Genomic DNA, 14530 nt, shown 5'->3' with positions numbered 1-14530 from the left:
GGCAAAAAATGAACTTCTGACTATTTCTGGTCTAGCGATCGATAACAAACAAGCTCGCTATCCAGACTTACATAATTACAAAGAGATTTTCTTGATTTTAAAATGGTGCCCATGTAATAGTTTTGCTTCCGTTCTTCCTCACCCCTACCTGGGCTCGAATCAGGGACCCTCTGCATATATAGACAACAGCCACCCTCGACGCATCGTTACCCATCGCTCCCCAAAAGCCACTGTCCTTGCAGAGCATGGGGAAGAACTACTTCAAGGTTTCAGAGCGAGTGACGTCACCGACTTGAAACTCTATAATATTAAGCCAAATTTCTTAATCAATCCCGTATACTATGTTATTACAAAAAAGGTTTTAAATTCTCTGGTAATGACAATTTGGAATAACATCAAATGCTTCTCAAAGATGCCCTCTCGTGGTCAAACTAGCAATAACTTGCAGTAACAGAAGAAATAGCTGAGAATTAAATGTTGTGCTCAAGTCAAATCAAATTTATTTATATAGCCCTTTGTACATCAGCTGATATCTCAAAGTGCTGTACAGAAACCCAGCCTAAAACCCCAAACAGCAAGCAATGCATGTGTAGAAGCACGGGGTGGCAAGGAAAAACTCCCTAGAAAGGCCAAAACCTAGGAAGAAACCGAGAGAGGAACCAGTCTGAGGGGTGGCCAGTCCTCTTCTGGCTGTGCCGGGTGGAGATTATAACAGAACATGGCCAAGATGTTCAAATGTTCATAAATTGCCAGCATGGTCAAGTAATAATAATCACAGGCAGAACAGTTGAAACTGGAGCAGCAGCACGGCCAGGTGGACTGGGGACAGTCATCATGTCAGGTAGTCCTGAGGCATGGTCCTAGGGCTCAGGTCCTCCTCCTCCGAGAGAGAATTAGAGAGAGCGTACTTATGCCGCAGTATGACACAACTTTTTAAAAGGAGGAACCACTGTATATATTTTTTTTCTTGTGCATTTTGCTATTTGCCTCATGACTCCTGTATGCTTTGCTGACTATGAACTTTCTTGTTTACCCAACCGTGGGACAGACTTTGTTCCCACACTCGGGACTCTGACTCTATTGGTTACAGACTTTTGGTCTCCCATCCTATTCTAACCAGCTCTCGTCGGCTTTGTATTCATGTTACCTGATGAAATGGCTGTACAGTATGATCTTGTCGCCATCTAATGCACATTCAAATGTAATAAATCAACACTGCAGAGCTCTCCCTGTCCTCTACCGTGCCTTGATTGTATTACTGCTGATGATATCTGGAAATGTTCATGTTTACCCTGGGCCATCTGCTGTTGCTATCCCCAATTCTGACTTGTGCTCTATCTGCTTCACTGATTTCTGCTCTCGTAAAAGCCTGGGTTTTCTAGACATTAAAACTAGAAGGTTATTACCTAAAATGGATCAATTGAAATATTGGTTCACAGCTCCAATCCAGATGTGTAGTTATTACTGAGACGTGGTTAAGGAAGAGCGTTTTGAATACTGATGTTAACCCTTTCTGGTTATAACCTTTTTCGGCAAGACAGATCTTCCAAAGGTGGGAGAGTGGCACATTACCAAGGATAAACTTCAGTGCTCGGTTGTCTCCACCAAGTCTGTCCCCAAACAATTTGATTTGCTGGTTTTAAGCATTAAACTTTCAAATAGCTCTTTGTTGACTGTTGCTGGCTGCTATCGTCCTCCATCAGCACCGGCCTGTACCCTACCTGCCATATAAGCTCTCTCCTGGCTCCTTACACTAAGTTTGAATTTGTCCTGCTAGGTGACCTAAACTGAGACATTCTTAAACCACCTGACCAAGTCCTAAAGCAATGGGACACCCTAAATATTTTTTTTTCCCAGATTATTACCAATCCCACAAGGTATGGCTCCAAAAACCCAGAAAAGACTACTCTCCTCAACGCTATATCCTGATGGGTAATCCTGATGCGTAATAGTCTGTTTCCTGTAATGACCTTAGTGATCACTGTTTTACAGCCTGTGTTCGTAATGGCTGCTCAGTGAAACGTCCTGTCCTGATTTTGTCATAGACGCGTGCTAAAAACCTTTAATGAGCAAGCCTTCCTTCATGAACTGACCTCTGTAAAATGGTATAGAATCAGCATGACAAAGATGCTTGGACCTTCTTTTTTGATATTTTCAGTGGTTTTGTTAACCTAGGGATAAGTGAGACGTCTGCGTCCCACCTAGCCAACAGGAAATGGAAATGCGCAACGCCAAATGCTAATAGTACTCGCTAAAACTCAAACTTTCATTAAAACACACATGCAGGGTACTGAATTAAAGCTACACTCGTTGTGAATCTAGCCAACAAGTCAGATTTTTAAAATGCTTTTCGGCGAAAGCATGAGAAGCTATTATCTGATAGCATGCAACACCCCGAAATATCTGAAGGGGACGTAAACAAAAGAATTAGCATAGCCGGCGCTACACAAAATAAATAAAATATAAAACATTCATTACCTTTGACGAGCTTCTTTGTTGGCACTCCTATATGTCCCATAAACATCACAATTGGGTCTTTTTCCCGATTAAATCCGACCATGTATAACCAAATGTCCATTTATGAAGCCAGTCTGATCCAGGAAAAAACTGCTTCAAACGCAACGTCATTTTTTTAAATGAACAAAGTTGCCTATAAACTTTGACAAAACACTTCAAACTACTTTTGTAAGCCAACTTTAGGTATTAGTAAACGTTAATAATCAATCAAATTGATCGCGGGGCGATGTGTATTCAATAGCTTCACGTCTTGAAATGAATGGTCGATATTCTCTCTTCCAAAACATCCTGTCGTGTACCGGATGAAATCAAGTGTCTCTTCTTCATTTGACCAAGGAACAACTTAAAGGAAATTGCCAAGACTGGCGACATCGTGTGGAAGCTGTACGACTTGTAAACTGGGAGGTATATATTTTCCCTTGCCATAGACAATACAGCCAACTGGCGGATTGATATTATTTTATTTTTTGGGTGAACAGTTTTCCTTGGGGTTTCGCATGTTAAACACGTCCTGTTATAGTCACAGACATGGTTTAACCAGTTTTAGAAACTTCAGAGTGTTTTCTATCCACACATACTAATCATATGCATATACTATATTCCTGGCATGAGTAGCAGGACGTTGAAATTTTGCGCGATTTTTAACAAAACGTTGAAAAAATAGTCCCGAGCTCAAACATGCCACCATAAAGAAAATGAGAATTAAAAACAGGTTCTGTCCCTGGTTCGACTGTGATCTTGTACAGTTACTCCATCTGAAAAATTGTATTTGGCAAAAGGTTCCTCACACGCGCATACTGACTTGCTCTCGTTCAGGCAAATGAGAAATAAGTGCACTCAGGCTATCCGTTACTTTTAGGTGCAGTTCTCTTTCTGTAGGTCTAACACCAAGAAGTTCTGGAAAACCCTTAAAGACCTGGAGAATAAACCCTCACAGCTGCCCATGTCCCTTGATGATGTGATTGTCACTTACAATAAGCACATGGCTGAGCTCTTTAATCACAACTTAATTAAGTCAGGATTCCTATTTGACTCAGACTTGCCTGTCCAACATTTCCTCATCTCCCACCCCTTCTAATGCAACTAGCCCCGATTCTCCTCTTTTTCCCCCTGCTCTGCTACAAAGTTTCTCCTTGCAGGCGGTCACTGAGTCCGAGGTGCTAAAGGAGCTCCTTAAACTTTAACCCTAAAAAGACATCTGGGTTTAGGCTCTTAAGGTTGCTGCCCCTGCCAGATCGCGGAGACGTAATTTATAGATTGGCAGGTAAGGGTGTTCTCGAGCGGTTAATGTTCTTTACCATTCGTCCATTAGACTTGCCACCAAGACTTGCCACCAATGATCCTTATAGGACACATCACCGCACTCTGTAAACTGGTCATCTCTGTATACCTGTCGCAAGACCTACTAGGGGCGGCAGGGTAGCCTAGTGGTTAGAGCGTTGGACTAGTAATCGAAAGGTTGCAAGTTCAAACCCCTGAGCTGACAAGGTACAAATCTGTCGTTCTGCCCCTGAACAGGCAGTTAACCCACTGTTCCTAGGCTGTCATTGAAAATAAGAATTTGTTCTTAACTGACTTGCCTAGTAAAGTAAAGGTAAAAAAAAAAAAAAAAAAAAAAAAAAAAAAGATCCACTGGTTGACACTTATTTATAAAAACCCTCTTAGGCTTCACTCCCCCTTATCTGAGATGTCTAGTCCCTCATCCTCCATTTACAGCACCCGTTCTACCAGTCACATTCTGTTAAAGGTGTCCAAAGCGCACACATCCCTGGGTCGCTCCTCTTTTCAGTTCGCTACAGCTAGCGACTGGAACGAGCTGCAACCTTCTTGCCCTTTGCTGTTGTCTGTGCCCAATAATGTTTGTACCATGTTGTCATTTTGTGTTGCTACCATGCTGTGTTGCTACCTTGCTGTGTTGTCTTCGGTCTCTCTCTTTATGTAGTGTTGTCGTGTTGTGTGTGTGTGTGTTGTCCTTTATTATTATTTTTTATGTCCCAGCCCCGTCCCCGCAGGAGGCCTTTTGGTAGGCTGGACATTGTAAATAAGAATTTGTTCTTAACTGACTAGCCTAGTTAAATAAAATTGTGTACTTACCCCTCCAAATGAGATGAAATGGGCAATGGAGCCCATTGTACATTGATAAAGCACTAAGTAAATGTCCAATCTGTACTGGCTATGGTTATGCTGCTCATACTAATCCGTAAAGACTAACAAAAGCTAAACATGTAAATGAAGTTAGTAAGGCAGCTGAAAGGCGAATTGAAGAGAACTACTATCAGTAAATACATATTGACTGCACATGCAGACGAGCTGGCAGTCTTGCTGCAAAGCCCCCTGAGACCCCCCCCAAACAGGTGTCTGAGAGGGTCACCTGACCTGAAGCGCAGGTTGTTTGTCCTGATCAGCCTGGTGGGAACTAAGTGTGTCGTGGTGTGCTGCTGGGTGGATCCAAGTCTTTGGGATGTGTATTTGTATCTAATATAAGTCCAGGGTTTCTGGTATCGACGTTGCGTCAGATTATTGGCGGAAATTGTCTTCATATTTTATAATGAGATCCCATGAGAGAGCACTGCATTTCATGTAGTGTCTTGGCACTGGCAGTGTTGAGTTGTATTCAAGTGCTGTTGGCTGGCAGCAACAGATTCCAATTCCCATTAGTGCCAATGTCTTGCACACACACACACACACACACACACAAAGGGCTTTCTGCTTGTAATCTTAAGGTAGCCTTGATGAATATGCATGGTAAAATACCTATTATATTAGAGCCATGCTAGCAAATGAACTGCTACCTTGAGACTTGGTGCTGTTGTCACATTCACATTACCTTTTTTTATTAAAGGAGAGGGGAGAATCACTCCCTTTCCTATTCAAGGATTTATTGACAGATGCATTAGAAACAGTGGAAGATCGGTGAGAAGCACACAGGGACACACGGCTCCCCAGATATTTTCTATATCATTGAGGGACTCTGTGCCCACACTGGCATTTGTTACATAGGACACGTCACACCTTTACAAGTGACGCCTGCGTTGAGTGAAAAGCTGATTTTTCTCCCCTTTGTTTCAGTGTGTAAGGATCCACCCTATAAAGTGGAGGAGTCTGGATACGCAGGCTTCATCTTGCCCATTGAAGTTTACTTCAGAAATAAGGTACATTTTTAACAAGGTTTTGACGTGTATTTGCGTACTAAAGATCCCAAGCTGTGAACATACGGCGTAACCAGATTTATGTGCCATTGGTGACCATGATCATCCCACATTGGTAGTTTTTAAATAATCTATGTTGAGCATTTGAAAAATGTCACATTTTAATGTGGTCAGTGCAGATGTTGATCTTTATGAATTCCATATGGGTAACAACTTTGCCTTTTGTATGAATGTTTTCCATTTTAGACTTTAGTACGCAACTGACTTCTCTCCTTTCTTTTGTTCCTACGGATGTCCCACTGCTCTTCTCAGGAAGAACCTAAGAAAGTGCGCTTCGACTACGACCTGTTCCTACACCTGGACGGCCACCCACCTGTCAATCACCTGCGCTGCGAGAAGCTCACCTTCAACAACCCCACGGAGGAGTTCCGCAGGAAGCTGCTCAAAGCCGGCGGGGTACGTCAAGACTGGAGGGACACACACACACACATCTCAATAGCAGGTGTTTGTCCTGTTAGCCTTAAGCATGGGTAGCCATACTGGATATACAGGCTTGCTCCATCCCTGCTTGAACACCTGATTGAGGTAATCATCAGGACCCGGGCTGGAGCAAAGCCCTGAACATCCAGTATGGCCATCCATGCTTAACGCTATTGAGCTGAACGCCACCTGGAAAGGTAAACGATTTAAATGTCAATTCAGAAGTTGAATGGAACTTAGACCAATGAGTAGCTCTTTTAAAAAAACAACCTTGACCTTGCTGGCAACTAGGTGTCATCCATGTCGGTCACACATCAGACCTGCCATTGGCAGGAAACTGGGCTTATTAGGTCAGCCATTGGCAGGCAAACCACTCATGTTTTATGACTGGAATGAAGTACTTTTTTGTGTTCATACACACGTTTATTCTTTCTTCCCTGTGCCCTCCAGAAAGCCTTGTGTGCCCACATAGGAATGTCCATTTTGGAATAGATTTCTTAATTATTTCAGTGGACAATATCTTCAGGAATTTACAAGATCAGGGGTGTGTTTATTTTAGCAGGCCCTCCTGCCATGCTCATTCCAGTAACACACCAATGCTTTATGGCTGGACGCACAACACCGTGCACCTTAACGTAGATTGGATGCCTTTTCAGAAGAAATGAATAAGATTGGCAACAGATGTACACTGAATGTGATGTGGTTTAATTGTGAAACTGGTTTGTCAGTCACATTTCTTCAGCCCACTGGATGTTTTGAGGCCTTCTCCAATACAGCTGATTGCTGTGTGTATACTGAAATGCTTTTTGTGTGTCCACAGCAACGGGATCCTAGCAAAAGAAGTTTGGAAGACTCGAAGGTAAGACTTATGTGAACTAGTGTTCTCTTCAAATTGAAACATTTACTTATTAGGAATGTGTTGATATTGTAGCTTCCCCAATGCTATAACTCTCTCACTACTGCAATATAGACTTCTAAGCATGACCCACAGTCAAATTTGGGACCTGTGTCCAATACGCACAGTTGGATGAGCATCTATTATTTCTGAGACTTTCCGCATGTTGTTGACCCAGTGTTTCCTCTGCCATTGTAAAGGCGGAACCCACCCCCGTGCCTTGCTCTATTGTCCCCCGCTTCTATTGGAGAAAGGGTAATGGAAAGACCGGAAGGTGGGGAAAGTTGTATGAAAGGAAATGCTTACTAAGTTGTTTTGGTGCTGACTCACAGCAGCTCATTTCAACAGCAGGGCACTGGAGCTTCTGAGAAACAGGCCGCGTGTTCTCAGTGGCGTTTTAACCCTTTGTTAACCTCTTGCTGCTAGGCAAGACATGAAACATTCATTCATCCCTCGGCTGCTATGTTGAAGTGACACCACAAACAAATGCACCCTCAAATTTAGACCCACAGTGAAGCAGCTGTGTTGTCTTTTCTTCGCGTGCTCACTGTCATTCCATGCAAAGCAATGACTCTGTGAGGGATTCCAGGAATAACGTGCAGTGTTAAGTGCTCGAATGTTAAGTTTGCTGCTCTTGGCATCGACAAGACCACTACGATAATACGTGAGCCTTGCTTGAGTTTTTGTCCAAACAAAAGCGGTTTTAAGTTTCACGCAGAATCCACTATTATAAGCAGGAATTAAGAAACTGTCCAATTGATGCAGTACTTTCAATTCAAATAGATTCATAAAGCTCTTCACTCCCAGACTGAGCGCACAATGAGATACAAAACTCAGGACAATATAATTCTGTTAATGTCTTTTTTTATTGTAGTGGTTTATTGTCTTTACTGTTATGTTGCTTCTGTTGTTGGTTTGATTCCCATATTATATATTAAAATGGGTGTCACCTGTGATCTATGAGTCACTTCGGATGAAGGCATCGGTTTTAATGACCCCATTTTAATTCCAGGTGATGGTAATGCAGGAGGGCTCCACATCTCTTTTCGGCCAGCATCTCAAGCTGCCTACCCTCCCCAGCAGCTCCCTGACATTGACATTGTCTGATGCTAAGAAGAGCAAGGTCTTCCCGGGGTCAAAGGTCAGTGGCGGTCTCCAGGTACAGCCCGGGGCTAGACAGTCTCCCCTTCCTCCCTCTCTTCCCCAGAAATTCCCACTTCTTCGAAGTCTCCCCCAGCTTAATCTCTGCATAGTTGGCTAGGTTCAAAGATGCTGAGGGTATTTGAAGTCTGTGGATTTACAAGAGACGCTCGACTTGGGCTTATGCACGGTATGCTACTGATAGTGGTTATAGCAACGGCCATAATGTATCCATTAGGCAGTATAAAGAAGTCACTCGTTTTAAAGCCTGTTGAAATTTGGTACGTATCAGTGTTTCATTGTGATGCAATAGTTCTCTAGCAGTCTCAGAGAACCATTTTTAGCATCATGGATGGAAACGACATGTATATGGGGTCTAACTGGCATGTTGCTTCCATTAAGAGTTATTTTTAGTCCCGTTTAAATGGTATCATTTACCACGGCCCGTCAGAGCCCACTCCTGCAAGGGCTGGGTTACGAGAGGCCCGGTGCACATGGAAACGGTTTCCAATCCAAACAGACTGTGTGATGGATTACTGATGGAGCAGAGGGGTCACACACACACACACTTCCACTAACGTCCAATGGCAACCCACCTACTGTTATCTCCTCTCCTTCCGGTTCACTTGTACCCCACATGGCTTTTTTAAGTGTTACTGAATGCTATGGCAGTCTGCCTTTTTATGCCTGACTGTAAGTGCATTTTTATATGCTAAACAAAAATGCTGAAACGCCGTTATTGCACATAACTCCAAAACAGCTCAACGAGTATGTTTTATTCATCTAAGCAGAACTGTTATGTACAGCATTGTAATATTCTCTGTACATAGTGCTGAGTGGCAGGTCATTTATTACAAGGAGACTAGTGAAAGTACATAATGCACACATCCATATACTCAATTTAAAATGTTACCATCTTAAGTAACATGGAATGTATTTGCTGGTGCTTGGCATGAAAAGTTCTTTAGAACAGTGAAATGCCTGAAGATCGTATTAACTTGCAAAGTATCCTGTGATACTCTTAGGACTTTAGCCGTTTGACATTCAGCAAATGCTGACATGTGCATTTACGGGGTTCCTTTAGATTTTGCTCAGTTCATTCACTTTCATGGCCTCTATTATTATAGGTTTACATGTTCTGGGAGCATCTACTAACGTGCCAGTCTTTTGGTATCGGGGGAGGGGGGAGGGCTGTTATTGATAGAGCATCACTTTATCTCCACCTTTTACTGGTCTTAAACAGTTTTGTGTGAGCGGGTTAGCAGCTAGATGTCCAAAAGGTCAAGGGGTCAGGAGCAGATAGACAAAATCAAAGGGTTTGGGCAGGTCGTAACACACCCCTACCGTCTAGACGTGCTTAATGGCTTTAAGACCTCTATGAAATATTGACTGGGGGCCAGAAGGTGTGACCCCGGGACACACGGGTCACGTCGTTTAGTTGGAGAAAAGGAAATGCACTTCGCTTCCACCTCCCAGGTTTTTTTTTCACCGTCTGCGCAAATGAAGGTTGCGCTTACAGCTGTTGAGTGTTCCCTCCCTTCCCCCACATTCTTGACAAAACAAGTTCCCAGGTCTCTTCTCAAGCAAACTGGAATCCCTTTTTTAAACTTTTATCTTGTTGTTCTAGAATAGACTCTTCATTGACACAGCAGTACAAGAGCCCCAGGGTGGCACAAGGGCTTTCTCTAAAATGAATGATTATTAGGATTCCTTTGATATGCTATGGCCAGACTTAACATTGTCTTTGCTCATTTAGTTGTCATGGGTGTATAGATTTGAGCATTGTAATCAAGCTCTCCCATGTAGGAGGCAAGTAAATTGTCTCCAGTAGAGTGTTTTTGTTGTTTTGATTTTGACTCCAATAAATCTCACTGTGACGTGGCAAACCTCTAATTTCATTATCCCTACACATTTCCCTGGAATATCTAGTCAACAGTCTAGACTCTAGACTAATTTCAGTGGTACGTACAGGGCCTTCAAAGTGTTCATACGGCTTGACTTATTCCACATTTTGTTGTTACATCCTGAATTCAAAATTAATAATAATAAAAAAATCTCTGCCATCTACACACACATAATGACAGGGAAAACCATGTTTTCAGAAATGTTTGCACATTTATTGAAAATTAAATACAGATATCTAATTTACATGTGTATCCATGAGTCAATATATGTTAGAATCCCCTTTGGCAGCGATTTTACAGCTGTTAGTCTTTCTGGGTAAATCTGAAGGCATTCCACACCTGGATTGTACAATACTCCCAGTGTCTGTTGGAAAGCAGGTTGAACTAGGTTTCCCTCTAGGATTTGCCTGTTTAGCGCTATTCAGTTTATTTTTATGCTAAAATAAATCCGTAGTCCTTGACGATGACAAGCATATACATAAAATGATGCAGCCACCACCCCAAACACGGCCATTTGTATCTAGGACACAGTTAATTTCTTTTCCACATTTGTTTTCAGTTTTACTTTAGTGCCTTATTGCAAACAGGATGCATGTTTTGAAATATTGTCATTCTGCACAGGCTTCCTCTTCACATTTGTCAATTAGGTTGTTTTTGTGGAGTAAGTACAATGTTGTTGATCCATCCTCATTTTTCTCCCCTCACAGCCATTAAACTCTAACTGTTTTAAAGTCACTATTGGCCTCATGGTGAAATCCCTGAGTGGTTTCTTTCCTCTCCGGCAACTGAGTTAGGAAGGACACCTGTATCTTAGCAGTGATTGGGTGTATTCATATACCATCCAAAGTGTAGTTAATAACTTCATCATGCTCAAAGGGATATTCAATGTCTGCTTTAAAAATGTTATCCATTACCAATAGGGGCCCTTCTTTTATTAGGCATTGGAAAACTTCTCTGGTCTTTGGTTGATTCTGGGTTTGAAATTCACTGCTTGACTGAGGGGCATTACAATTATCTGTATGAGTGGGGTACAAAGATGAGGTAGTTGTTCAAAAATCATGTTAAACACCTATTGCACACAGTAAGTCCACACAACTTATTATGTGACTTGTTAATAATGCAGAGTTTTACTCCTGAACTTATTTAGGCTTGCCATAACACAGGGGTTGAATACTTATTGACTCAAGACATTTCAGCTTTTTATTCATTCAGTAAAAATGTATAAACAATTCCAATTTGACATTGTGGGGTTATTTTGTGTTGGCCATTGACATCTTAATTGAATCCATTTTAAATTCAGGCTGTGACAACACAAGATGTGGATAAAGTCAAGGGGTGTGAATACTTTCTGAAGGCACTGTATGTACAGAAGGCCTTGAGGTCAAGAAGTTAATTTTTGCCCCCTACCATCTGCTTAGAATCCCGGGAGTTACTATTAGCCAAGCTTTTTGACCCATGTTGTTGCTAATCGCCAGCGTGTCCAACAGACTCATTAGGTGTTTGCCCTGTCGTGTCCACTGACCCTGAAGTGGGATTTCTCCATTCATCAACTTCCCTCTTGCCTGTGCGTAATCCTTGGAGCATTAGTTAGGGCTGAACTAACCTTTTATTTACAAAGCTTATGTAATGTTATATGTAATCCAAATGGTTTAAGATGTTTCACTAACTATCAATAAAATGTTAAACTATCTACTTAACTTAAAGGTAGCGCAAAACCAAACTCAAGCAAGTTGTTGCAAATCAAGAGTCAAAGTTGATAGATGGTCTATCATCAAGTTATAGGATCCTATCTAAATAAATTGAGACCTAATCTCTGGCCTGTGCTTTTTGCCGCAGGACAGCTCCAAAGGAACTGGTGCCCTCCTCACCACCACCACCACCACCACTACTAATAGTAGCAGCTCATCCAAGCTACTCAAACCCTCAAAGGACCACAAAGACAAGCCTTCAAAAGAGACCAAAAGTGCCTTCCGAGACTGTGGCAGGGAACCCAGCAAAGCCTCCAAAGATTTCTCCAAGAAACCCAAAGAGAACCAGCCTCTTCTTCGTGACAACCCCCCCATCCCCAAGATGGGCTTCAAGGAGCCCAAGACCATGTCCAAGGAGCACCGGCAGGACGGGGGCTACTTGCACGGGGCCGGGTCTGGGGCGGGGACTAACAAGCGACTGTCTGTCACTGACTGCGAGGACCACGTGACCAAAAAGAAAAAGAAAAACTTAGCGGAATTGTCGTTAAAACCGACAGGGGGCTCGTCCCTGTTGCACGCCCAGTCCCACCACTCGGATAAGAAACTGCTGAAGGACAAATCCCAGGTGCACCCCGCTAAACTGCGGGTGGACGGCCGCGAGGTGCTGGGGGAACGCAGAAAGGCGTTTCCGGAACTGATGGACGCCAACTACTCTGACATGGAGGACAATATGTCCACCAAAGCAGTGGTGAGTGAAGGCTTTTTGTACTTGGTGTTTTTGTTGGTTGGTGTGGTCTGTCTTGACCACATTGGAAGTAAGTGTTGAAACTATAATTCATGTCTTCTGGGCTCTACTCTGTAGCTCCTACAATTATTTTAGTTTAAAAAAAGGATTGATTCAGGGATGAGTAATTCCGGTCCTCGTGGCCAGTGTCTGATGGTTTTCATCTCTTCCTTCCAATCAGTGAGTGGTGAAAACCAGATGTAGATCTTGGAAACCAGGTGTACCTTTTTGAGCAATCCATGACATTAATGGATCGATGAATTGTTCCATTGCTTTCTGCTACTGTTACGGCTTTACATGCAGGAACAACAGAGAGGAGGCAATCGGAAACATGGTGGGTATTCAGCTGCATATGGGCTGCTTTTGTTTGGATGATGGTAACAATAAATGGATGCCTTCTAAACCACCACCCCATCTCCATGAATTTCTCACCTGGTGCTCCATTTTGACAAAGCCCAAAAAGATGTCCATGCCAAGCGACTATAATGTTGACAATTTGCTACTCTACGCAAAGAATTAGAGTTCTGGGAATGTTTTTTTGTACTGCATTCCAGTTCCTTTGGAAACATCATGTTGCTGATGGAGTCAAGATGGGAAACAAATCTGAAATACCCCTCTCTCTCTCGCTCGCTCGCTCGCTCTCTCTCTCTCGCCATGTCCTAATACCTGTACTTGCATTCTAAACTGCAGGCATTTTGGGTATGCACATATTTTTATATAGTATGTGAAATTTTGAAAAGGTTTGCTTTTAAATGCCAGGATGTCATATTCATTTCGGCTTTTCATCTAGTAGAATTCGCTGCACACTATTGAGAACGAGAATAGTTTTTCGAGACCAACGTGTTTGACAACTGCCAATACTGTACCGAAATGAATGAATGGCGGCAATCAATGCAATTGTGCATTAATTACACATTCTCAGTAGGATGATACTAGAATGCTGATATTTGTTGCTTGCTGCACGACTCCTGCCTCTAAATTTTAAACTTGAAATGAATACGTAGGTCTTTCAGAGGGTTGCCAGCTCCTCACGTGTTCCGTGAAGAAATTCAACACAAAGCAGGGACTGTTTTTATTAGCAGAAAAGCAAGCTGGGTTTTACGACACCCAAGGAGAATGGGAAAAGGACGCCATGAATAGCCAAGAGTTCCTCTTTAATCTTTTGCCTTTAGAAAGGAGGGAAAAGGGGCCAAACATTCTGCATTTATGGCAGAAAGCATCTCATTGTCTTTCTCTGTTTGCTTTCAACTGTTCTCTTTCATGACCATGGCGTGTTCACTGGCCCCACTCCAAGTACATTATACACACACACACACACACACACACACACACACACACACACACACACACACACACACACACGCTAATCTCCCTTAACCATTTCCCTGCCAGAACCAGCAGAGGCATTGCAACCCCAAGCCAAACGTGTCCACGGGGTGGTGTTGGTGGGAGATGTAGGAGCTGTGTGTGTGTGATGGTGGGGATTTACCCTACAGTACTGGTCTTAAATGGCAAGTTGGGTGGGTGCAGGGTGAGTGGAGAAAAATGCCAGGTGCTCAGTCCTCTCCACAGGCTGCCGTGACGACCCTGGTGGCCCAGTCCTGGCTAGCCCTACTCGCGTCCTTTTGATCTGGGCTTCCGCCATGCTGTGTAGGCCTGGGGTAAACAAGGAACCACCAAAGTGGAGGGAGAAAGTAGTAAGGAGAGCGGAAAGCCTCAAGGCCCCACCAGTACACATGGCTAGATCATATGAACGGACTCGAAGGTCAGGCTAACTTCCCTGTCATGTAATTGAGACACAGGCTCTGCATCATGGATGGCGCCGCGCTCGCTTTCTCTCTCTCTCTCTCTCTCTCTCTCTCTCTCTCTCTCTCGTTCTCTCGTTCTCTCGTTCTCTCGTTCTCTCTCGTTCTCTCTCGCTGGCGCCGCGCTCGTTGTCTCTCTCGCTGGCGTTGCGCTCGCGCTTTTTCTCT

General features: G+C 43.2%; 1 protein-coding gene across 1 annotated transcript in view; it reads left to right on the top strand.

Annotated features, from left to right (window-relative positions):
- The window catches only part of LOC135516348 (protein AF-9-like), a 59117-nt gene that overhangs the window by 31097 nt on the left and 13490 nt on the right, over window positions 1-14530 (top strand). Inside the window, exons 3-7 of the mRNA XM_064940600.1 lie at window positions 5587-5669; window positions 5979-6122; window positions 6967-7005; window positions 8054-8182; window positions 11922-12521. Of these exons, the coding sequence (XP_064796672.1) occupies window positions 5587-5669; window positions 5979-6122; window positions 6967-7005; window positions 8054-8182; window positions 11922-12521 (995 nt within the window). The remainder of the gene's footprint in view (window positions 1-5586; window positions 5670-5978; window positions 6123-6966; window positions 7006-8053; window positions 8183-11921; window positions 12522-14530) is intronic.

The sequence above is a fragment of the Oncorhynchus masou genome, chromosome 27, assembly GCF_036934945.1.
Source record: "Oncorhynchus masou masou isolate Uvic2021 chromosome 27, UVic_Omas_1.1, whole genome shotgun sequence".
Lineage (NCBI taxonomy): Eukaryota > Metazoa > Chordata > Actinopteri > Salmoniformes > Salmonidae > Oncorhynchus > Oncorhynchus masou.
The sequence above is the reverse complement of the archived record's forward strand: the minus strand, read 5'-3'. Positions and strand labels throughout refer to the sequence as shown.